Source organism: Ruditapes philippinarum, unplaced genomic scaffold (genome assembly GCF_026571515.1).
Source record: "Ruditapes philippinarum isolate M1 unplaced genomic scaffold, ASM2657151v2 ctg4070_1_1_1_1, whole genome shotgun sequence".
In the NCBI taxonomy this organism is placed as follows: domain Eukaryota; kingdom Metazoa; phylum Mollusca; class Bivalvia; order Venerida; family Veneridae; genus Ruditapes; species Ruditapes philippinarum.
The window spans coordinates 8,469-34,933 of NW_026857020.1; the positions used below are offsets into that span (position 1 = coordinate 8,469).

The 26,465-nt window shown below is 32.0% G+C and overlaps 1 protein-coding gene across 2 annotated transcripts in view; it reads left to right on the top strand.

The window, feature by feature from the left end:
• The first annotated feature begins 5,348 nt into the window (after positions 1–5,348).
• Positions 5,349–26,465, top strand: part of LOC132748479 (thrombospondin-1-like) — a 29,486-nt gene continuing 8,369 nt past the window's right edge. The window contains exons 1-10 of one of the 2 annotated variants that reach the window (XM_060738110.1): positions 5,349–5,455; positions 6,910–6,951; positions 7,601–7,680; positions 9,577–9,645; positions 11,394–11,508; positions 12,001–12,123; positions 12,475–12,645; positions 12,905–13,075; positions 13,381–13,545; positions 19,809–20,960. In XM_060738110.1, coding sequence (XP_060594093.1) covers positions 5,443–5,455; positions 6,910–6,951; positions 7,601–7,680; positions 9,577–9,645; positions 11,394–11,508; positions 12,001–12,123; positions 12,475–12,645; positions 12,905–13,075; positions 13,381–13,545; positions 19,809–20,200 — 1,341 coding nt within the window. In that variant the 5' untranslated portion in view covers positions 5,349–5,442 and the 3' untranslated portion in view covers positions 20,201–20,960. Of the gene's footprint in view, positions 5,456–6,909; positions 6,952–7,600; positions 7,681–9,576; positions 9,646–11,393; positions 11,509–12,000; positions 12,124–12,474; positions 12,646–12,904; positions 13,076–13,380; positions 13,546–19,808; positions 20,961–26,465 lie in introns of those variants that run through there. The other variant, XM_060738108.1, reaches the window with a different exon arrangement.

Below are 26,465 nucleotides of genomic sequence, written 5' to 3' on the forward strand. Positions count from 1 at the left end.
AAGGCAGAGTTACAGTTTCTTTAGAAGTGCACTACTACTCAGTGAGATCTAACTACCTATTAAGTTTCTTGTTGATACCTCTTGCAGTTTAAGAGTAATGTCGCGGACAAAGTTTAGTGTTAAAATAAACAAATGACAATAACTCCAAAATTACTTAGTAGGTAAGGCAAAGTTACAGGTCTCGTTTTTTGCACTGCACTGCACTTCTACTCAATAAGATCTATCTACCTACAGTTTCTTGTTGATACCTCGGAATTATGTCCCGGACAAGAAAAGCGGACGGACGGACAAAGCGGCGAGTATATGCTCTCCTTATGGGGTGCATAATAACTTAATTGGAGACGGCCATGCATGATATCTTAACATCTACATTATAATCCATATATGGACGTGTTCATCTGTGCAGAATATTTTTGATTTTATTCAGCATCACAAGCTAGTGTGTTTGCGTGCGTGCGTGTGTGCGAGCTTTTTTTTTGGGGGGGGGGGGGGGTGGAGCTTTTCCCTCCAGCTTTGCGCATGGATTATTTGAAAATCTGGACTCCTTGTGTTGAATGAGTTCTTGAGGTGTAATTTTTTTTTTGTGTGTGGAATTTGATGCGATGTGATTTTTGGTGTTCATGTTGATCTTGAAATAATATGTTATCATACTAATTTAGATTTTTTTAAAGTGTGTTTAATTATTTTTATACACTCGGCAAAAAAAAAAGAAACTTAACATTATGTAACCCTGCATTTCAGTGCGTACTCATGCGTGATAAGTAAGTCTACCTCATTTTAGAGACCTGTCGATACATTACACAAAGCCGATAATCTCGTGCAGTTGTATCATGCACGGGCAACTTAAACGCCAATTTCCGGGGTTTTTGCACGCATCAAAAAATCTCGTGTCATTCTGAGTAAAACCTCTTACACAGAAACTTGCTCTCATTTACAGTTTCGAAAAAAAAAATTGTTAAATCTTAAGACTTTCAGCAGCCAAGCCACGGCTTTCTGAAAATCAACGTAATCAGGCTGTTGGGATGCTGCCAGCGGGTGCTAAGGTTATGGGACGTTGCACAGCATTTTGGGTACAGCGTCACTTACGCTGGACACGAAACCAGTGAGGATCGAAGGGTTATCTTCAGTTTAGAGTAAGTCATGCTGACGGCAGGGTGCGAATCTATCGTCGCAGAAATGAATCTTTGGCTCAATTTTGCATCCGCGAAAGGGATAGGTTTGTTAGGAGAACTGTGATGGTATGGGGAGGGATTATTGGGGACCGAAAGACTGAGCTTGTGGTTGTGCGCGGCAACCTTACAGCACAAAGTCATGTGTATATTCTAACAAACACTCTTTTTACCATTCATGCAGGCTCACGGTCCTAGGTTAACTTTCCAGTAAGACAATGCAAGACCATACAATGCACGTTTAACAGATAATTTTCTAGTTCGCAACCACGTTAACGTCTTTCCCTGGCCCGCTGACTCCCCGGATATGAATCCCATTGAACATATCGGGGCAAAAAGTGAGGACAAATTACCAGATAGACAACGTTAACAACCTCGCGTGGAATGGCGGGCCCTCCATAACGTCTTAATTAGGCGTCACGTACACTCCACGAGGAGGAGAATTCGAGGGTGTATTGCCAGTTCCGTGGCCACACACGTTACTGAGTTCCTGGATTTTAATTTGGACCCCTGGGCCAGAATTTGTTTGTGTATAAATTGTTTCTTTTGGTTAGATCGACGACAATGTGAGTAAATCGAAGCAAAATTTCATAGGAATAAAATGTAATCAGAATTATCCGGATACACCAATAAGAAATTAAAATATGTAAAGTTCTTTTTTCCATTTTGCTCAGTGTATAAATGCAAAGATAAACATTGAGTCAATTAAGGTCGATAATATATATTTTATTGATAATTGGTTTATTTCCTTCCGCGTATCTTAAAGTTATTTAAGTCTGTATGACAAAGATATTCTGTGAGCAAAAGTTCAATAATGTTGTCCCAATCTTGCCTGATCTTATTATTCAAGCAACACCCGGGACCATCTTTCACAAGTAAAACTGGAATGTCACCAGGCGTTCTGAATAAAATCGGTCGGTTTTAAACCATCCCAAATAAATAAAATGTCTGTTGTTTACAATTTTGCAACCTTATCTAGTCTGGTAAGGACAATACATGCTTGTTCTGACCTGCATTCAAAGCTTTTTTTTTTTCGTAGAATTCTAAATTTGTAACATTATCTAATATACGGTAACAATCGTGAAGACCCTTACAACTTTCATTCCAAATGTATAGGACAATGACGTTATCAGATCTATCTGAAATAAACTGAATGAACCAAAGCTGGCAGCTGATTTAATGGTGTCATAGATATTTGATATTAAAGGCAAATAATGCTTCACAAACAAATACAATTCTACTACTTTAGAAAGAGCAAATATTAATTTTATAATGTTTAAATAATTGTTTTAGAGAATGTTAGATGCTTGTTACATGAAGAAAGTAGCGATAAATGTGAAAGGGATCAAAAAGATGCTTCATGTAATTTACAAATGAGTTATTATTTGGATACTATAAAAGAACATCAGCACTTAAATGTTTTTGAGAAATAAAACTAAAAAGCATTTTTGAGGCATAATATTAAGTAAATATTACAGGAGTCAATTCAATCATTTCTTGTGTGTCATGTTGTTCGCTGCACAAATTGATAAGACTTATTCTGTCTGTTTTGTCCATTTTTCCTCCACATAGTTTGTTAAAAAAGCCAACGGAGGAGTACTTGGCGTTAATTTACCAAGTAATATTACATGCAAATAATGCTGTTATCAAATACGACCATAGAAATAAGCAGTGATTCATTTAGGCATTTTACAGCAGTAAAACTAACAAAATACAATAATTATTATATAATTTTTATAACAAAAAGGGGTGGGGGCGACCGTGGCCGAATGGTTAAGTTCGTTGACCATGGGCTTAAATCATTTACCCCTTACCACTGTATGTTCGAATCCCTTAGGGACTTTGTATTTTTTCATGTGAAAAAGCTTTGTGGTCAGTTAGCTTATGGAACTGTCCACGTCGATGGTTCTGCTGGTTCCCGAAATAATGCACGGAGAGGCACATGAGGTCTTTCTCTACCATTAAAGCTGGTAGCCATATGACCTCTGCTGTGATGGTGCGACGTAAAACCCAGGCTAAAAAACTGCCCTCAAAATACGCGGCATCAGGTCCTAGATAAGAAATCGGTAACGATTTTTCTTGATTAAGATCATTTCCAAGCAATATCTGTTTAGCAATGTTACTAGATCATGTAGATCGAATCAAATAATTCCTCGGGTTAGATTTTTACCACTTCAAAACATTTGATTTTTTTCCGCAAATGTAAATTTCTTTGAAAGTTGATGAAAATGTATTGTAAATTTCAACTTGTAAGTGTATCTTCCCAATTATAATGCATTGATGGTTGTTAGTTTGCTGCATGTGCTCTGAGTTTGCGCTACATTCTAAAGGGAGTGTTATAAAGGACGAACGGGTACATTAATAAATTACTGATAACTTTCCTGTTGTAGAATACAATTAAACCTGTGTTATAACACCTCTGAATAAAGACCACCTTGTAAATAAAGACCACTATTTGACAAATTTTCAATGATAAACAATAAACTTCGAATAAAGACCACTTGTCTTTAAACTACATGTATGGTCTTTCCTCTGGATGGTTTTAATTCACAGGTTTGACTGTATATGTAAAATAACCACAAAAAGGTAAAAAAAAAAGTTTATTTGGAAAGAAAAATGCAGAGATTAGCAGATTTTCAGCATTATCTTTTTTATGAACTTTTGACGTGAAATTTAAGTCTAAAATATGCTGACATATAGATCCTTTCATTTAAGCCCGTATTCAAGTTGTCGTCCTTGGATGACGTCATTGGGGGATAGGTGGACAATGCCGATACGATTAAGTACAATAATAGAGGGATATAAAGATCTTAATCCTTTCTCTTGTAAGATTGAAATTGCCAAAATTTTGTGTAATTGAATAAGATTTTACATAAAAAGGATGGTGAAATGAATAAAAATGTTTACTATAATAAGGTTAACGATTTGTTTTAATAGTATACTATATTGCTGTCAACTGATCATGATTACCATTTTCGTTCAGGTAGTTTCGAAAAAGGGCTGCGTAATAATTAATTGCAAGATACTGGTTTATCAAAAATCATTTTGAATTAAGCATTACTATGCCACAGGAAAACAACAATTTAAATCTATGTAATTTCAAAGAAAAAAAATGTAAAGGCATAAAAAGTAAAAATTCTTTTGAATGTACATGACTGTATACTATTTGTGTCTGCAAAAATGCACTCTCAAAAAATCGTACATCACACCAATATATTTAAGCTGGTAAAGTAATATTTTCAACTTGATACATTTTAATTCATACTCTGCTTATCAAATATTTTTTTAAAAAATCACAAACAAAACAACAAAAACAAGTTGTGAAACACGTTTGCAGAAATTCGTTATTAACTGAATTATAATTTTACGTATTTTTGACTGTGCCAGTTGGTAGGACTCTGGATCGAGTATCAAATCAGTAAGGCGTGACCAATAAAGTCCCTAGGATGATCCATAACAAAATTCGGACCATAAATATTTTGACAACTAACAAAAGTGACGTAATCTGATGTTATAACTCTAAAAAATGCACCCTGGTGATTTATGATATCACAGCCAAGTGCCGCTTGTATATACAATATACCAGTGGCGCTTATATATACACATCTATTTATCTATGAAATAAGTTACTGCAAAATGTCTTTATTTTTATAACCATAAGAATAGATTTTTAATATCAAAATTATCTTATTAACGTCTGTTGCGAATCTAAAATTATAAAAGTCAATGCCTCATGGTTTTCGTTCTTTCCGGAATATTTACAAAATTATATCCTTCACTGGTTCTTTGAAATATTTTTTATACGGCATAATGAAAAAGAATCAGTAAGTATTGACAAAATGCATTCTATAATTGTTCTATTAAGCTTGAAAAACAATCATTAAAAGACATTGACAATCTTATTTTCATGTTTGTCACAAATACGCCGGAATTTTCTAAATGACAGAAAATAACACAGAAAACTAGAAAATGGCCATTTAAATTTAAAATAGGCAATTTCAGTGTGTATGGGTGTTTATAAAATATTAAGATTTGATTTAGTTGTGTACGAAACCTTCTCATTTTGCACACTACAAAAAAGCAGGAGTAGTAAACTAGTTTACATTATGTTTTTCAAGTTTTCTAACATTCTTGTAATAAAATGTGAACGACCCTCTTGCTACATGGCCTTATCAATGTTGAACAATATTTTATATATATGTAAACAAAAATTAACCAAGTGCATTATTTCTACTTGCGTGATGGATAGAAGACGTTGACACATTGTTACAATATGTATTCATCATGTAAGTGCTTTAATAGTTTTTCTTATCAAATATTCAAGTATTATAGATCTTTTTTTACCGGGGTATGGTTTTAAAAGCGTTAAATATTCTTTATTTTTGCATGAACTTATTTTACAAAAAAAATAATATAAGTATTTTATCTTACACTCACACACACTAAAATCTATACATTTTAAATTATTATACGTAAACAGACATTGTTTTGAGAGATAGAAATAATATAATAAGTATTATATCTTACATACTAAAATCTATACGTGTGTGTCATCTTATAAATTACAGTGATTATAAATAATAATAATAATAATAATAATAATAATAATAATAATAATAATAATTATAATAATAATAACTTTATTTTGAGAAGATGACATATTGAGAGTACGTACATAATTAACATACAACTTATTTCAAATAAGGCCTTCTATACATATATAAACAGAAAACAGAAATAACAATAAACAGCAATATAATTACGACAAACACTCTTACCAAATACATAGCATTTTTGTGGATTATAAATAATAACGTGTGTAAATTAGTATCTTAACTTTGTATGCACATGCAGACATCAATCAATGTTAACAAAAAAAGAGAGCTATATAAATTTCTGTTAAGAAATCAGTTTAATTAAATGTTTTAGCGCTTTAAGCTGTATTTTATATTAAATAATCCTTTAGTTTACCCTTAAAAGATGACAATTTACTTTGTAGTTTTATGTCAGTTGGAAATATATTCCATAAATGTGCCGCTTTGTATGAAAATGTTTGTTTCATATAATTTGTCCGTGGCCTGAAGTGAATAAGATCATTATTCGCTGAAGAGCGAAGATTATATTTATCATTACAAATATTTTTTTTTACACTTTACGCTTATATTTCTTAAAGTTCCTTAAATACATTTTTCAAACCCACATAATAACCTGATGGCATGTGTATAGTATAAAGTTGTCCCGTTCTTCATCTATTATATCTTTTTTTATGATTTAATTGTTGAAAATTGAATATTGCTATGTCCAACGTTATTATAAACGATAAAATGTGTTTGCAATTTTTGTTTTTTAAAAAATTTGTAGCCATCTCTGTCGGTGGTTGTCTCTTTACAGATTGTTATACTTGTTATATATTTAAAAAGAAAAAAAAAAGAATAATGTAGTAAAATGAATAAAAATTAACAGTACATTGCACAGTCGAGATCTATTCAATTTGTTAATAATCATAAAGATCAAGTCAGACAGACAGACAGACAGACAGACAGAAAACTTTATTTCCTCTCAATATATTATAAATACAATATGAGGATATGCAAAAAACACATATTAAGCAATGTATGGTAATGAAGTAGTCAACCAAGCTATTTATCGTTAAACTGGGTAATTGTGTAAAACAACAAAGAAAGTTGCTTCTTATTATACCTAATTAATCAAGCTTTCACGTTTTGTTTCTTGTTTTTAGATATACCTATCATTGTCCTTCTGGGAGCACTTGGCACAGTTGGTTTGTATATTTCGTTATATAGATGTATACTTTCATCAATTACTGTATATTTATTGAAACGATACAGAATCAACACCAAAAAGAGTCTAATTTTTCAGCCCTTACTTATTGACTTTAAATATTGAGTGGCATTACTGTTTAGTGAACTAAAAGAAACATAATTTTGGTGTCAGAGTAAACTTAAAACTAAAAGTTGTTATGAGCGGGTCCCTCTGATAACATATTTTACCAGTTTAACAAATATTGATGACATAATATATCCAAAATGAATAAAAATCGTTTCAAATAAGCCGTCAAAGCATCCAAAGATAACGTATTCAGTGGTCAAAGAAATATTTTGTTCAGATTAAAAGAGAATTATGATATGATACATGTATGCCCTGTTGCAAAAATGCTCAGAGAAAATTGCATCTCTTGAGTAATTTTCAAAATTAGCGACTGTAAAGAGACTGGTCAAAACCGGCTGACCTTGCCTTAATCCAACAAATTGTACTACGCAAAGATATGTTGTGTATGAGCAAACAAGCGAGATTCGGACCAAGAACAAACATATTTCAGAATCTATCTTTGGGACGTCAATATATTTTTACTTACCTTGCCCTTAACCGGCGGAAAAGGTTAATTAAGATTCTGTTTGTGTGTTAATTAGATTGTCTGGAATGCTACTCCTGTTCGGGTGTGTCATCGGTCAACAGCTGTATCTCAACTACACAATGTCGAACTGAACAGGTATTATATCATCATCTGTTTATAAAAGATCATTTACTTATGTAATGTGCCAGTTACACAAACGGTCGATCCCCAATCGGTCATTTAATTTTAAATTTACTCGCTGTTATGATCGGTTGTCATGCGTGATTTTATTTCTGGTTTTCTGTGTAAACGGCCATCGGTGACAGAAAGCAAATTCAAACGGGGTTGGGTCGGTGATAAAATGCTGAAATACTATCGGTTTTTATCGCCTGTAAATCGGAGCTAAATCGGGCTTAACGCTGATTAATCGGTGTTTGATAGCTAGTCATCAGTGGTTAAACACTTTCCGTCAGATATGGCCGGTGATTCATATTTGGTTATCTTTGTCCGATCGGCGATATCGGTGATTTAGAGCTTGCATATCTCGTGATATAGGTTGCTGTCGGTTATTTGTAAAAAAAAAAAAATACCGATCGAGAATTTTTAACATGTTTAAAAATCCCAATCGGTAATTTTTCACCGATGAAACATATCTTTCCCCAATAGCAGTTGATAGGTGGAAAACAGGTGACCAATAGGTGATATCGGTGTTAAGGCCCAGTTACACTGACGGTCGGTCCCCAATCGGTCATTTAATTTTAAATTTACTCGCTGTTATGATCGGTTGTCATGCGTGATTTTATTTCTGGTTTTCTGTGAAAACGGCCATCGGTGACAGAAAGCAAAGTCAAACGGGAATTGGTCGATGATTAAATGCTGAAATACTTTTGTTTTTTATCGTTTGTAAATCGGAGCTAAATCGGGCGTAACGCTGATTAATCGGTGTTTGATAGCTAGTCATCAGTGGTTAAACACTTTCCGTCAGATATGGCCGGTGATTCATATTTGGTTATCTTTGTCCGATCGGCGATATCGGTGATTAAGAGCTTGCATATCTCGTGATATAGGTTGCCGTCGGTTATTTTTAAAATATTTTCACCGATCGAGAATTTTAAACGTGTTTAAAAATCCCAATCGGTAATTTTTCACCGATGAAACTTATCTTTTCCACCTATCAACTGAATCACCGGCCAAATCTGACGGAAAGTGTTTAACCACTGATGACTAGCTATCAAACACCGATTAATCAGCGTTACGTCCGATTTAGCTTCGATTTACAAACGATAAAAACCTATAGTATTTCAGCATTTTCATCACCGACCCAGCCCCGTTTGAGTTTGCTTTCTGTCACCGATGGCCGTTTACACAGAAAACCAGAAATAAAATCAAGCATGACAACCGATCATAACAGCGAGTAAATTTAAAATTAAATGACCGATTGGGGACCGACCATCTGTGTAACTGGCCCCTAAGAACTCAAGCGAGGCCAAAATGCATTAAAACATAAAATTTGAATTTCTTAAATAGATTAACTGGGAAACTTAAACATAAAAAATGTACAGAATAAAACTGAAAAATATACCTAGAATTAAATTGAAAATCGTATTTTTCTCAGCATTAATTCTTGAAACGCGTTTCAACACTTTCAATTTTGTGTCATTTTTCACAATAAGAATGCTATTCTTGAAGAATGATCTGAAATTTTTTAACACACACTTTTGGTCCAGACCTATTTAAATGGTACATAAATCTCAAAATTATTTCCAGTCCCGGCATGTCAAAATTTCACAGTGAAGTCCCTTCATGTCTTAGATCTTTACATTTTAATACTACTTACAGCTTACGAAAAGGTACTTTTTTGTACTCAAACTTGTATCAAAGAGAGCCAAGGCTTTGAGAGTATTTTCGTTATTTATAAATAAATAATATCTCAATTCTAAGATAATTTCATGAGATACAAAAAATAAGAATGGATCGAAGAATATGATACAAATTTTATTCTGTTATATAGAAGATGTAGATTTCACATACAAACTTCTCTGTTGATTGTAGTCATGTTACACAAACTCCTTCACATCTGGACAAGACACAAAGTTTACCATGGGATGCACCAATAACGACGTAAGTTAACAACCTATATTAACAATTATCGCATGGCTTTGAGGTTTTTCTTTGTTCTTTCCAACCCATTATACTCGGTAAACTTCCAAACTGTATTGATAAATAACAGTACAGTTTTTTAGCTCCTGAGTTTTTTTACGGAGGCTCAAAGGGGGCATAGGGTCAAAGGGAGGATTGGGTAACACATTAAAAATAGAAAGAAAAGAAAGAAAAAAAAGCCGGTTGAACACTGGGTGATGCTCCCCAGAAAGGTTATGGACTTCTTGTTGGTATCTCTTGTGGTTTCAGAGTTATGTCCCGGACAAAGTTCACAGTGTAAAAATGGACAAAGGGCAATAAGTCTAAAATTAGGCAAGACAGAGTGACGTTTACTTCGCAAATCACATCTACTACCTACATGGTTTCTTGTTGATACCTCTTGTGATTGCAGAGTTATGTCCCGGACAAAGTTCAAAGTGTAAAAATGAACAAAGGGCAATAATTCCAAAATAAGGCTGGGCAATAAGGTTTTTGCACTGTACTTTTATTCAATGAGATCTATCTGCCTACAAAGTTTCTTGTTGATACCTCTTGTAGTTTCAGAGTTAATTTTTATATTCCTTTGGGGTGGGGTGCGGTGCGGTGGGGGGGGGGGGGGCAAAAGCGGAAACAACTTTAAACGGCCGTGCTCACTGACTTATTATTTATAGCTAGCTGTGACAGCATGCGCTTGTATAATTTCATTTTATCTGTGGTTTCCAATTGAAACAAAAGTGAAAGGGCACAAGAGAGGGAAAAGCACATAGTATTTTAATTTATATTGTATTACTGTTTTCTGTTACAAAAAAATGGCAATGAAAATGCGATAAAATAGTTATGATATATGAAACTCTTAAGTTATAGGGGTATAACAGTGGCTGTGACGACATTGAGGGATGTTTTTGCCCCCAAAAATGTCGATTTTTTTGCAGAAACAATCCTGAGATATCCCAGTAACTAACTAACTTGTTTCATATACTAAGTATTACTCAACAATCTGATTTGACGTTAAGTAACTATCGCACTATATTGTACTTAGATAAATGTGAACCTTCTGTTTTCATGTGTCAGCGGGCCTTTAAATAATACAATTATTATTATCCGTCGAAAAAGTATATTGACACTATGACAGCTACAATTTAGCGGTGTGTAACACCAAGAGGGATATTTTGTAAACTGGCAATACCGAGAGTTTTCAATAGCACACAGTACTTTGGACCACATAGTATTGAGCAGTCTTATTTGATGATCATACTTAAAATCACTTTGCGTTAGATCATTGTAATCTTACATAGTTTGAGGTTTCATAAATGTTAGAAAACAAAAGCACGGCTGGTTTGCAAGAGTTAGTCTTGGACTTTTTAAATTAAACTCGCGTAACCTTGCATTTTATAGTGTCTGTGTTTATCCTATTGCATTTTTGTAGTTCTTAGGCATGTATATATAATTTAATTAAGATATTATCAGATATATTGCGTGAATAATTTGGCAACACTTCTTTAGTTTAAACGCCCGAATAAATTACATTCAGAAGATACAGTGGACAAATGAATTTTTGGTTTATCCATATATAACTCGCATTTGCTTGAACAAAAATAAAGGAAACAATTACTCTTTTGAATAGTTATAAATGTCTCATAGTTCAAGCAATAATGCTATAATAAATGTCTAAAATTAAGTACTTTTAATATAAATCATAATATTACTATTATATAACGTTTTGTATTTAGCAATGTGGTATTCAATCAGGAATTGTTGGTCGGGACGTTAGTGAACGAGAAACTGACTGTCATGAATGCTGCAGTACAGAGAGGTGTAACAACCAGCTATGTGTCCACTTTAAACGTAAGTTTCTTTTCTAGATATAAGTTACCTAATAGAGTAAAAAAATCTTAATTTATGTAAATTCCCTTGATATGACTTGGTCGGCATATGAAAAGTGTGGTTCTGCAAAAAGGAACAGGAAAATAAACCCCTAAATAAGATAAAGACAACAAAACAAGTGAATACACACACTCACGGACAATTACATATACTAACTGAAAAAATGCTTCGTTTTTATTATATATAATATATGATTTTATAATTACAACTAACGTTGCAATTTCTACCTTGAAACAGAGAGTTTGATACATGCATCCTTCAATTCAAATTGTGAAAAATTTTGAAAATTGAGAATACGCAAATGAAAATGTATATATGACATATCAATGTCATATACTAATCAACGATCAAATGCTAGACGAAGTGCATATTATTTTAATTTACTAGTACTTTAAATTAGTTCAGATAATTCAGAGTCGGTCATTATCTTTAATTCTTATAGTTTTATTTCAGCTACAACGTGTATGGACGATGTGAAAGTAGATTGTGCTTATTTAAACGCAATGTTCAACATATGCAAAGATATTCAGCATTCGAAAAATGTATGTCCAAAATTCTGCGGCCTATGTACATTAGGTAAAGTTTACATTTTCATGTAAGAAAATTCCATTTGTTTTGTAAAGTATATCTAAGTGTTCGTTTCTGAATATTTTACCTAAACTGTCCTATGCAGACACTAATTTCTTCAATACAAGTATAAAATATGAATTGAAAAAAGATAGTACTTTTCTTGTTCTAAGCTTTAAAAAATAAGCTACTTTTTGTACTTCGAACAGTTGATCTGTTACCAAAAACGTGGGATATCTTTTTACAATTTGTAAAAAAAACACAAAAAACAATAAAAAAAGAACAACAAAAAAACAAGACATTGAAGACATTCAAGTTATAAAAAGGTTTAACTTAAACGTGTTATTTTCTTAACTTAAGTGGATGGAAACTGGGCAGAATGGTCGCAGTGGTCGGCTTGTGACGTAACTTGTGAAAAAGGAATACAAACAAGGAAAAGAACATGTACCAACCCTGAGCCTGCACACAATGGCCTTTACTGTGTTGGGAACAAAACCGATACAAAAGCATGTTTATTACAGCCATGTCCAAGTAATTTAAAATTAACATTTGTTGATTAATAAATAATAAATTTAAAGATAACAGTTTTAGTTGATACCATTGCAAGAAAGTAGCATATGTTAAGACAATGAAATTATATTATTATAGCGCTCAATATTTGACAAGAAAGCATCATTTAGTGTTTAGTTTGTCTTTAATGAAGTATGAAAACTGTTGAGCGTGTCGATATCTAAACATTGTTTGACATAATAATTAATAAATAAGGTTCAAATTATGTTCGTTTTTTCAGTCCATGGTGGATGGACAGGATGGGAAAATTGGGGTGCATGCTCAGTAACATGCGATGTAGGGGTACAAAGAAGGGTTCGTAACTGCACAAATCCTTACCCTTCACGCTTTGGAGATCATTGCTTTGGAGATCCATTAGAATACAAAATATGTATGCAAGCTCCATGTGCAAGTAAGTCATATAACCGTGATAAATAAGGATACCGATGAGGTTTTTCTTTGTTTTACAAAAATGTTTTTAGGCCGATAATGATAAATTTTGTGGTTTAAAAAGATATTTTGGCTATATAGATGTGAAAAGAGAAGTCCCAGTAATCAAGGTATGTATAAGAGAAGAAGAAAATGTTTATTCTGAGTGATTATACGTGCTTTACCAGAGATATTTTGACACTAGGCATTAACGTACTTAAACACATATGAACTCTTCAATAACATTGATATCAATTTTCTGATATAAACATTGTATTGAATACACAGACGGAGGATGGTCTTCGTGGGGAACATGGACAACTTGCTCGGCAACATGTGATGGAGGTTTGCGATCCAGATTCAGAAACTGTTCAAATCCATCACCATCTCTACATGGGCAATATTGTGCTGGGCCAGCGACAGAGGTGGACGATTGCAATCAGAAACAATGCGGTAAGTAACTTGAAATTCAAGAAAAAAATCATCATAATTATTTTTAGAGAAAAATTGCATCAAATAAAGTTTTATCGCATTTGATTCCAAATTACATGGTTCAATATTTTATGTCTGGTCATACTACTCATAATTGCAGTTGAGGAAACCATAATTGATAATTATAAGCAGTAAACAAACTCAATGAAATAAAGGTAACGAATTCATCTTTATGATTTCCCCCGAGGGTTTATTTTCCATATTGTTTTACAGCAGTATGTAAATGACATGCCGCCCTAATATCTTTGGTTGATATTCAAGGACTAGTACATTTTTTTGTTGGAGATCAAATAGAGGGGTAAAGGCTTTTTTGGAGTATTTACATCTGCATACGCACGAGAACTCATTTAAAGACCGAATTTAATATACTGGGATCATATATATTTACCGGACAAAAATCAGTTTACCAGACAAAGCTATTCCTTCCGAATATATAGCGCTTTATTTTTTGATTTGATTAAAAAATCATACGTACCGACTGAATCGTACACACACTTTCTATTTCAAAGTAAATAACAACAAAACCACCCTCAGGTAAATATTGTTGATTCAATTATTTATCTTCTAACATGCCATTTTGTTTACTAGTTATTTCATGACCTAGTCATGCGGGGGAATAATCTGTTCTGCGCAGGCCCGTATATGGAGGCCCTTAATGGGTTATTTTAGATAGGTTTTACTTTCCAAACAGTATCTCGTTGTTGTCATTTACAAAAAAAATGCAAATTAAAAAAAAACATATTAAGAACCGGGTTACGCCCATGGGAGGAAACTCTACATGAAATGTAAATAAAATAGATTGTATGGCTTTTTAAACATGCTACACGGTGACCAAAAAGAAACTGTATGACAAAGAAGAATTGAATTCCATTTGAATATCAAAATGTTTCATACATTTAATCAAAACGTTAATTGAGTTAATAGTGTTAATTTCAATTACACCTTATATATAGGCCAATTCGTAACAGGCATGGCTGCCGTGTCTATTTCTAGTGACATACTTGTTTTTCCAATACCTTAACCTTGCCCTTCAATAGCCGTAGTTTCCTTGCTGATTATTTAAAGATTAATTTCAATTCACGCCTTCAAAATTTTTTGAAACACAATTGAGTTGAATACACGATTATTTTCCTCTTACAAAGCCTTACTTTAACGACACATTTCTACGGTCAAATGTTAAATTTCATGTTTGATAAAGGAATGTTTACGTGTATTAAGAACCCAAAATTATTTTGGTAAAATTCCATTCTTTTTTATTATTTTAAATAAAAGTTACAGAATAAAAAACATCATATTTTGTCCGGTAATATGTAGGATCCCAGTAAGTATTTTCAAATGGACCTTGGCAAAATTTGTTATTATGAATCAGTCAATATTTGAAAAACAACATCAGCAAAACAACATATTTATAATAGTCTCTAATGAATTGCATGCAATATGCAAATCTTATTATTTAATGGCTCTTACACCGTTAAAGCTGGATTTCTAAGGATACGATTGCGTCTGCATTTTCTATTGATGATTGGCGTATGCGTTTATCTCAATCTAATCCCAAGTTTCTTATACCCCATTCGGGCAAAACTAAACTAGATTTTCTTACAGTTTTGCTTTTAATGCTTACTTTCTAACATGTAGAAACACAACCAAAAATTATCGAATGATATGTTTTAAACGTATAACGCATACGGATTGTTAAAGCAAATATTTTCTTTAAAACTTGCAAAAACACAATAAAGTCTACTTTGGTTTATTTTGGTGACACATAATATGAGTAGCATCAATGTGATTTCTAGAAATATATCATACTAGTATTTATCGTTTGATGCCCTGTTTCATTGCCGATCAAGTTTCAGTTGTCATTTAAAAAGGTTTGAAAAATAAAAAATGACTGTTTTAATAAACGCAATACGTAAATGCAACTTTTAACATTTCCCCTGAAATTTCTACTGGGATTCAAAATAAAAATAAGTCATCAATTTCTGTGATGAAACTAATCTTTCGACGATATCAATCACTACCTTTATATACTTTGACCGTGACGTCATCATTTTTACAATTTGTCCTAGTTGATCTGTTTTAGAATTTCATGTCTAGAATCTAGTGTTGATTTTTTATTTTAAGATTTTTCTCTTAGACTTGTGAAATAGTTAGATACGTAACTTTTTTGTTCAAAACAGCAAATCTTCAAATCCATATAGAAATAAAGACAAATAGATCTGCCTGTCTGATCATGAATCTCAAGAAGATAAATTGTATACATTCATCCGGATGTTGGTGACACCATCTACATCCTTATATCAATTGAAGGAACAATAATAGGTAATTGAATTGATTCTAACCAATTCAATGAATTTTAACCAAGAATTTCATACTGTAAGATTTTCATTTGATGACATCCGATGGTCCAAGTGCGATGAAATAAACGTTGCATGCCCCATTATGTTATCCGTGTCCGAGGGGCGCCCCTGGCCGAGTGGTTAAGGTCGTTGACTTCAAACCACTTGCCCCTCACCGCTGTGGGTTCAATCCCGACAGGGACTTTGGATTCTTTCATGTGAGGAAGCTATCCAGCTAGCTTACGGAACGTCGGTGGTTCTACTCAGGTGCCCGTTCGTGCCTGAAATAATGCACAGAAGGGCACCTGAGGTCTTCCTCCACCAGTAAAGCTGGAACGTCGCCATATGACCTATACAGTGTCGGTGTGACATAAAACAAAAAAAAAACAACAACAAACAAACAAACAAACTTATCCGTGTCCGATCAACGAGCAACGCAGTTGTATGAATTATCTCATAAACACAAAGAAAGTACAATTCATATTCAGTCATGTTTATTGCACATAGACACGCACAGGAAGATTTCTAGATTAATAAAAATTATCAAGAATGGATAATGGATATAATAGTGGAATTGTATGGGATTATAGGCAACGCTAATATGGGTAAAAAACAGTTGATAATGTTTTTGATAACTATGATTCTTAACATTTATATATAACTTTCAAAAGTAAACCATTACGTTATATATCAAACAATATAACACAACAGATGAAACCATAGATACATGAAGTCACAAAAACTTATTTGCCTCATCAAAACTTTGCTCGAAGAGTAATTGACACAAATGATTCAGAACCAAAGTATTTCAACATCCAAAACCAGATTCTGGAGTACCTTTCGTTCTTGGTCGGGATTTCGCTCCCATTATACATCAACTCGTAGTACAAATTGTTGGACTAACCCTGCTGCCTTGCATCACAACTTTGAATTTGCACATGTAATAACTGCCATTATAACATAATTTAATAGGCACTGCTAACATTTCTTAATGAATAGAAAAATCAGGAATAAATTCTGCAATTCCTCGGCAAAGAATCTCTTTAAAAGATACTTCTTGTTATCGTTTATAAGCATCAACATCTCGAATCATGTCTTTCTCACATAAATAGTGAATATACCTTCCGATTTCATTAAATTTTGCACTATGCTATTGTTATTTCATTTTGTAAAGTTTGTTTTCCATTAAAATAAAAGAAAACGAAAAAACAACAACAACAAAAACCAAAACAAAACAACAGAATCGTAAAAAAGGAATTTCAAATGCTGCTGGCTTATGATATAGATGATGACATGTGGAGAAACGCAAGTCTTGTCTTTGATCGAATCTTGTAAACAACATTCCTTCTTTAGTTTTTAGAACATGTCAAGGAAATGTTAATCCGATCAATTATATATTTGTTGTAATAAGAGGAAAGAAATCCAAGAATATATAAATTATATACATTGTGTCATATAAACTATGTATATTCAACATGCATTTTACTTATATATATATATTCTTTATTATAGTCTGATCTATACAAACATATACAATTAAAACAATATACATACAGTAAATTGTACAGCCTTTCTTTTAAGAATTATAACAGACTGTTATAGTTTATAAGAGGGGCAACTCCACAGTCCATATTACAGAGATCTATAATATCTACTATAGATTTACCTCCCTTATTTACATAATTATACACATTTACATGTCACTATAAACACATCATTATTAATATCTCTAAGACATTTACAAGTAAAACAGCATATTCCAAGCATTGAATGTTATACTTAAAATAATTAAAATGTACTAATATTTATACCTACAACATAACTGTATGAGTAATTACATTAGGGTTGTTAATATTAAAATGGAAGAATGAAATCTCATTACTGTACTAAACCCTAAATGGTTGTCTCCTTATAAATGTACTAAAATCATCTATACATACTTATTATATTTTGTCTTTATACATTCTAAAAGTTTGATAACAACCACTGACCTCAACTTAAAATCTGCCATAAGAAATTTGTTAATAAAATACTGAATTTTGTAAATGTGACACTATTGCGCATAATAAAAAATGTCTTACAAAATCATATATCACTCATGGTCAGACCATGGATGGACTGGTCAGTGGTGATTATCAAAACAGGAAGATAAAATTTTCTAGTTGATTTAAAAATACATTTATAACATTTATACAATAAAAGTTCTTTTGTTATTAAAATGTTCATTTTAGGCAGGAGATGAGACACACACATCATCAACTTCAAATTTTTTGAAATTAATAATGTGTATCGTCACCCTCCACCTAAAATGAAGCAATTAAAATATATATTTATTGGTACAAAAAATCTCTTCTAACATTAAGTATTTCGTATCAGGATTTTGCAGTATATTTGACAATATCATCATTTGACAAGAGGAAGCAAAACTTGGCAATATCATTATAAGAATTAAACAAAGTACAATTTTCAGCAGCATTTTCTTGCGAATATCAGTGTACTGGGGGCAATGCAATAATACGTGCATCTCATCTTCGATGCCATTATTACAAATAGGACATACTCTATCGTTAACATTTAATCTTTCGTATCTGCCAATCTCCAATCTGATTGGTGCAACACCACATCTAAATTTAGTTTCAACTTGTGTCGCACGTAACTCAAAAAGGATTTGACCTAGAGTCATGAAACTTTACAGGAATGTTGATCAGCATGTGTAATTGTGCACTTAGGTATTTTCGTGTGGATTTATTTAGTATTTTTAGAGTAATTGCACTTGACTTAATAAAATTTTGTAATTTTCAACTTGTGTCACATGTAACTCAAAAAGGATTTGACCTAGAGTCATGAAACTTTACGGGAATGTTGATCAGCATGTGTAGTTGTGCACCTGGGTATTTTCGTGTGGATTTATTTAGTATTTTTAGAGTTATTGCCCTCGACTTAATAAAATTTTGCAATTTTCAATATGTGTCGCATATAACTCAAAAGGATTTGACATAGAGTCATAAAACTTTACAGGAATGTTGATCAGCATGTGTAGTTGTGTACCTGGGTATTTTCGTGTGGATTTATTTAATATTTTTAGAGTTATTGCCCTTGACTGAGAATATTTTTGCAATTTTCAACTTGTGTCGCATGTAACTCAAAAAGGATTTGACATAGAGTCATTAAACCTTACGGGAAGGCTGCTCAGCATATGTAGTTGTGCACCTAGGGTTTCGCTTGTGGATTTATCCAGCATTTGTAGAGTTATTTCCCTTGACTTAGTAAAAACCGTTTCATTATGTTGTTATTTGAGTGCTTGAGTTAGAATCAACCAACTTTACAGGAATAATGATCAACATCACTAAATTACAGGAAAAATGATCAACATCACTGTGAAGCTATGCACCTGGAACTTTGCATGTGGATTTTTTTCAGTTTTGTTAGAGTTATTGCCCTTGTCTTGCAGTAGTATAAATATGCAATTTTCAACTTGTTCATGCATAGTTCAAAAAGTATTTGACTTGTAGGCCTGAAAGTTTACAAGAATGTTGGTCAGCATGTGTATTAATGCACCTTTGGGTTTGCTTGTGGATTTATATCAGTATTTGTAAAGTTCTTGCCCTTTACTTAGTAAAAGATTTTTAGTTTTCAACTTGTGGCACATGTAGTTCAAAAATATTTGACCTAGAGTCATAAGATTGACAAAACAGTGGCGTGTAGGGGCACCCGTGTCCTATGGACACATTTCTAGTTTATCACATTAATGATTTATGTGGTGTTGCCCTGAGGTTTACCTTCGTTAAATATTTTCTATATATTGACTAATTTTGTTGTTGATTTATTTCATGCTGATCATATTGTTTATATCCCATTCCTTATTCGTTGGTGTTTCTCTGATTGCAGTTATTGTCTTCCTTGCTCATGGTGTCACAGATACAACACCTCGATCTGGTCAGGATCTAGTATTTCCCACTGTTCTGTTTAACGAGGGAGGAGCATATAGCAGTTCTACTGGAAAGTTCACTGCCCCCTTGAATGGGCCATATTCATTCAGCATTAATATTTGCCATACGACTGGGCAGCATTTATATTTAAAGTTTATGGTTGAAAGTAAGGTATACTCAATAGTAGATTTTTATGATGGTTATTCTGCCGTTTGTCAATCAACCGACATCGATGTATACTTACATAAAGGCGAACGCGTGTGGATAACTTGCGTTGGAGGAAATACAACAATATCATCTGAGAATCAAAATTCGAGGACATTCTTTTCTGGCGCTTTAACTCGTATCTAGCTTAGTGTTTTATTTAACGTTACTTCTTTTTTGTGTCAATGTTTTCCATGTCGTCATAATGTAAGCCCCAGAAAAAATATAGCCAATCTACGAGCATGTAAACATTACTAAAACACTTCCCTATGCTCATCATCGTCTTGTCTGTTATAACCATGATCTAGAGTGTCATATTTCTGGCAACAGTTATACAGTCAATTATCACATTATTTATATTACTAACTTGTTAGTTTTCGTGTGAATGAGGTACATAAAAGATATCTGTGCAATTCAGTAGATAAATTTCTTTTAATGACGAATATCTATTAAACTTGCAAATTTACTTACCAGATAAAAATTAAATATCTGCTTATATGCATATTTTTATGTTAGTTTGTTAGTAAGATAAATATCAGATGATAATGTGTATAATGATGCTGAAGACTTCAGACATATCCTCTGCGGTTTCCAATTATTATCTGACAAATCTGCTAACACTTATCTGTTAAAAACATGTAACATATAATTATTTGTTTATCAACTAAACTTTCGTGTTAGTTAGGTTTTGAGTGAGTGAGTTAGTTAGTTCATCATTTAACTGTTTAACAGAAAACAAAACTAGTAAATCGCATAAATTTTACTTTAAGTTATATCAAATAACGTGTTTAACTCCTGGCAGACATGTTTCATCATTATGATTCCTCAGAATTTATTAAATACACTTTTAGATCTGAGATGAAATTTAGTTGTAAATTCTCAAACTGAATAAAGTTCATTTAAGTTATTTGCTTTCTATACTTTCCCCCCTGTTTCTACTATTCTGAATAACTAAAAAAATACAAACAAGATTGCATTTGTGAAAAATGCTATGCCACCGCATTAATACAACACTAAATAGTAATGTATGAACATAACATAATAGAACAAACAGTTATTCAAGACTTGTACAATAAGTACATAATCATTATACATATACATAAATAAATAGTACATATGATTTGATGTCACAATGGAAAATAGCACATTATCACAAATTCATATTTTGAGAGGATGAACTGTATTTAATTACATTGTATAAGTAATAGAATTTCTATGAGAAAGTGCGAGTTTAATATAACTAGCAAGATTTTTCAAAATAATCTTATTTTTTTTTGCACTGAACAACTCTACAAGTTTAATTACACTTGGATTGATATAATAATAACGTTTAATATATCTTTTCGAATATTATTATAGCATGGACATATAAGTATAAAAATAATGATATTCATCTTCAAGGTCCTGTGTATTACAGTACATGTGTATGTACAATAACGCTCATTTCTAGCAACTCTATTCGTACCATATCTACCTGTTTGTATACGTAAGGAATGAGAAGACATTCTTATTTTACTAATACACAACCTTAGGTTACTAGGCAGTATATCAAGGTAAAGCTCATACAAAAAGTATTTTTAAGGTTTGTATACAATGTTAAAACACCACTGTTCTCCTTATCAACATGCCAACTTTGAATAAAAGTGTCTATCAGTCTCTGTTTAAACAAAGGTATAAATGATTTACTGTTAACAATATTGGGATCATCCTAAACATAGTTAAAACCATATTGATATAATAAATTTTTTACCTTAGTTAACCAATTACTTTTACCGTTATTGCAATCACTGAGACACTTTAAGAATAATGTTTTCTGTTTCAAGTAAGCGAAACCAATACTTAATTATCTTAACATATCTTCCAATATACAGTGGATAACGAGCCAGTTCACCATAACCAGCTGCATTTGAAGTTCTTATATTTACATTTAATATTCTTTTACAAAATTTTAGATGTTTTCTTTCAATTTCTTTAGACTTACTGTGGCCCCAAATCTCAGCTGCATAATTTAAGATTGATCCAACAAAAGAGTCAAATAGCTGACATAATATATAACTTCGGTTTCACTTTATATTTGTTACAGTTTATCAGTAATACATTTAACGCTTTCAAAGCTTTACCAACAAGCTGTTCCTGGTTTAATACAAAATTACCAGTATAATTAAAAACTGTACCTAAATAATTGAAATCATTTACAACCTCTAGGTATTTGTCATTATACAAAAACTTTTCAGAGGACAACAAACCACCTCTCTTCCTAAAAAGCATAACTTTAGTCTTATCTACATTAACCTATAGACTCCACTTTGTACAGTAATTGTGTAATAAAACTAATCCTCAGGTGAATTGCCTAGAATGGCCATATCGTCTGCAAAAAGCCACACTATAAAAATATGATATCATTAAACTCTAAACCACAATTTATATATTACGCTGCAAAAACTCAATGTCATCAATAAAAAGAGAAAATAAAACCGGCGAAATTATCTCCCCTTGACGTAAGCCTATAGCGTTTTCGAAAAACACTTAATAATTATTACACACTTTAATACACGATTGAATTTTATTGTACATATCCTTAACAATACGCAAAATAATTTACCCCTAATACCAGATTTATGTAATTTTAACCAAAGTGCATGTCTATTAACACTGTCAAAAGCCTTTTTAAAGTCAACAAATACGCAATTCAAACGTTTATTGTCGTTAATATATTTCTGAACAATAGAAGATAACACAAATAAAGCATCAACAGTAGATTTGCCTTTACTAAACCCAAACTGGGCATTTGACAGTAAACAATTTGCTTCACAATATCTATAAATTCTTTTATTTATATTAGATGTAAATATTTTTGACATACAGCTAACTAAAGTTATGCCTCTACTGTATAGTTATTTACCTCATTCTTATCTCCCTTTTTGTGCAAAGGAATTATTACTCCTTCAGTCCAATTATCCGGAAAATATCCGCTATCAAGTACTTTATCAAATATATCACATAAATGTGAAGACAATATATCAATTGACTCAATAAAATATTTATTTAATAGAAAATCGTGTCCGTAAGCCTTTCCTCGTTTCAAGGAATCGACAGCATCTATAATTTCATTAACAGATATTGGCCGATCTAAAAAGTCATCAGCATCATCACTAAAGTTGAAATCTTGAGTTGAGGCAAAATTCTCAGATTCAACATTAACATTTTGAAATATATCATTTCCTAGTTCCGAAAAATATTTGAAAAATGACTCTAGGGAAAGATTATTAGCAACAACATTTTTTCTTTTAAAATATTTCCAAAACTCCTTTGGTTTTGATAACCTTAAATTTTCAATTTCCCAATTTCCTTAACTTGCTTCAGGTTATAACAACTTCGTTTTCTCCTCATTATAGCCTTATACCTAGCCGCCCTTAACAAGCATAATTGTTGCCTATTTGTTGTCTGAGAACAAAGAAGAAACAGATATTTCTCTTAAAGCTTCAATTTTGAATAAAGTGGTTGAAAGGGGCACCCCAGATGATTTTGGAAATAGTTGTTATAGATGTTATAATTTTTGGGGGAAAACGGTAATGAAATAGAAGGGTCATAGTTAAAAAAAACAATACTGTAATTTTTAAACATTAAAGGCGGGGAAATTTGGTATTAAAGGGTATACGTAACAGACGAGCTTACTTCAAACAAAGATCCCATTGCGGAATTTAAAAATTAAGGGAAAAAACAGGCTTTTTCCCTTTAAAAAAAAAAACTTCAAACGATGGGGAAAAAAAAAGGGTAAACATTATTAAGCAAGGGCGTAAAAATCCCAGGAAAGCTCGGTAGGGAAGTTAACCAGAAAATGACATAAATCATTTGGTTTTAAAATAGCGATCGGCCAAACCCCATATAAAAACAAAAAGAAAATTTAGTTTTCTGGAACATTGAAGGATTTGTGTCAAAAACACTTTTTCATGATTTTATTCTTTATTTGTCAACTTTTGAAATATTTGCATTAGGAGAAACCTGGGAAGAAAATAATGATCTTACAAATAATATTTTTGTGTCACATAAATGTTACTTTTTTACCAGCTGTTAGAAATTCGATGTTTTGGCAGGGCCATGGGTGGCATGTCCGTGTATGTAAAAAATGAATTGATTAAATATATTTACACGTGTTATCCATGAATGTGAAGTAGGCATTTATATTGAAAATTTTCAAAGTCTGTTACAAATTAGCTAAAGATACATTGTTATTTTTTTGCCTATTTACCACCACTTGACTCCCCTTTTTATAGTAATAAAACATTAAAAGGTGTATCAATTGGAGGAAGTATTTAAACTCTGCTATTAGTAATTACCAAGACTGTAATTATTATTATAATGGGTGATTTAAATGCAAGATGTGGTGAATTGAGCGAATGCTTAAATGTTGAACACAATATTAACCAACTTGAAAGAAATAACCAATTTTTTCAAAGTCCAATTGATGAAATACGTAAATCTTGTGATAAGACTATCAATTTCGCAGGGTAAATTATTTATTGAAATGTGTAAAGTGTATTCTTTATATATCATGAATGGGCGTTTTTGGACAAGACAAAAATTATGGTCATTTTACGAATACTTCTACTTTGGGCTGCAGTGTAATTGATTATGCATTATGCTCAGAAGATTTGATAAGTAATATTTACAGATTTTAAAATTGATGAAAGGGGTGGCGAATCAAAGCATTTTCATTAAATATAAAGCTGAAAATGTATAAAAAATGAAAGAGAAAAATTAAATGCCCAAGGGAATAACAATTTTATTCTTTTACAAAATCCCATATAGTGATAAGAATGTTTATCAAGAGAAAACTGAGTGAATTATTCACAAAAGATGTAATGTTGAACTTTGTAAATCCATTTGAGGACACTCAAGTTGGGATCGATAATATTGTATCTAATTTAGTACATGTCTAACTGTATTGGTAAGCATTTTCAAAAAAAAGGTCAAATTTTAAGCTTCCTTCATCACCAAAAATGGTTCGAGTTTTTAGATTGTAAGATTTTAAAAAATCAAAAATATAAACTGTTAAGACAATATAGGAATTGTAGGTCTGACATAAATTTGCAAAGATATCTTTAAAACGAAATGAGTTTAAAAAACAAGTGTAATTTGAAGATGCGAGAATACAATAAACAAAAACCTTGATGACCTAGAACAGCAAAAGTTAACGATCCTAAGTCATTTTGGTCAAAACTTAAATCTATGACTGGCAAGAAAAGTTAGGACAGTAAACAATATTTCTACCCAGGAATGGCTTGAATATTTTACAGGCCTTGCTAACCCTTATGAATGTGATGAAAATACTGGTGAAAAAATTTAGAAATGATTAAATGAAGAAATAGATAAGATGAAGTTGATCAATATACATTTTTAATTCTGAGATCACTGAAGATGAAGTAGAATGGCTGTAAAGCATATTAAAACTGGTAAAAACCAGGTCCTGATAATCTAATCCCAGAGTTTTTCATTTACGGGGTATAGATAGCTTTATACATATACTTGTTAAATTGTTTAATCGACTATTTGCTACAGGCGAGTATCCAGAAATCCTGGTGTGAATCTTCACAAAAAAGGGATATAAACAATTGTGGGACAATTATAGGGGTATAAGTTTACAAAATGTTTTAGGTAAAATATATTGTGGATTTTAGTGGCTCGTTTGAATTTTTTTTGCACAAATATATAGTAAAATTTCTGAAAACCAGAGTGGTTTTAAAAACAGGAATACTCACTGTGGATAAATGCATTTATTTTAAAAATCTTTAAACGATAGACTAGTTAAAAATAAAAAACAAAAGATATTTGTTGCATTCATTGATTTTCATAAATGTTTTGATACCATAAATAGACAAATTCTTTGGAATGTACTTAGAAATGGGGGGTGTCAGTGGAAAATTGTATATAGCTTTTTCAAGTATGTATAGAACCGTTAAAGCATTATTAGATGTAAATAATGAAAAGGTGATTACATATTAAGTTCAGTAGGATTAAAACAAGGTTGTTTGGCCAGCCCGATTCTTTTCTCTTTTTATATAGATGAATTACAACATATGTTAGATGATAGTGGCATAAGAGGAATTCAATTACACCCGTCTGAGACACAACATTTATCTTAATGTTTGCAGATGATATTGCTCTCCTTTCAGATACAGTTTCTGGTTTACAAAAAACAGTTAGATACTTTTGTCATTTTTTTTGCGATACATATAAACTTAAAGTAAATGAAAGTAAAACAAAAATAGTGTGTTTTTAAAAATGGTGGTACATTATGTAAAATTGAAAAAAATGGACTTATAAAAACAAGCAGATTGAAGTTGTTAATGCTTTTAGTTACGTTGGTTTAACATTTACAAGACAACTCTCTATGAAAAGAATGGTACACCGA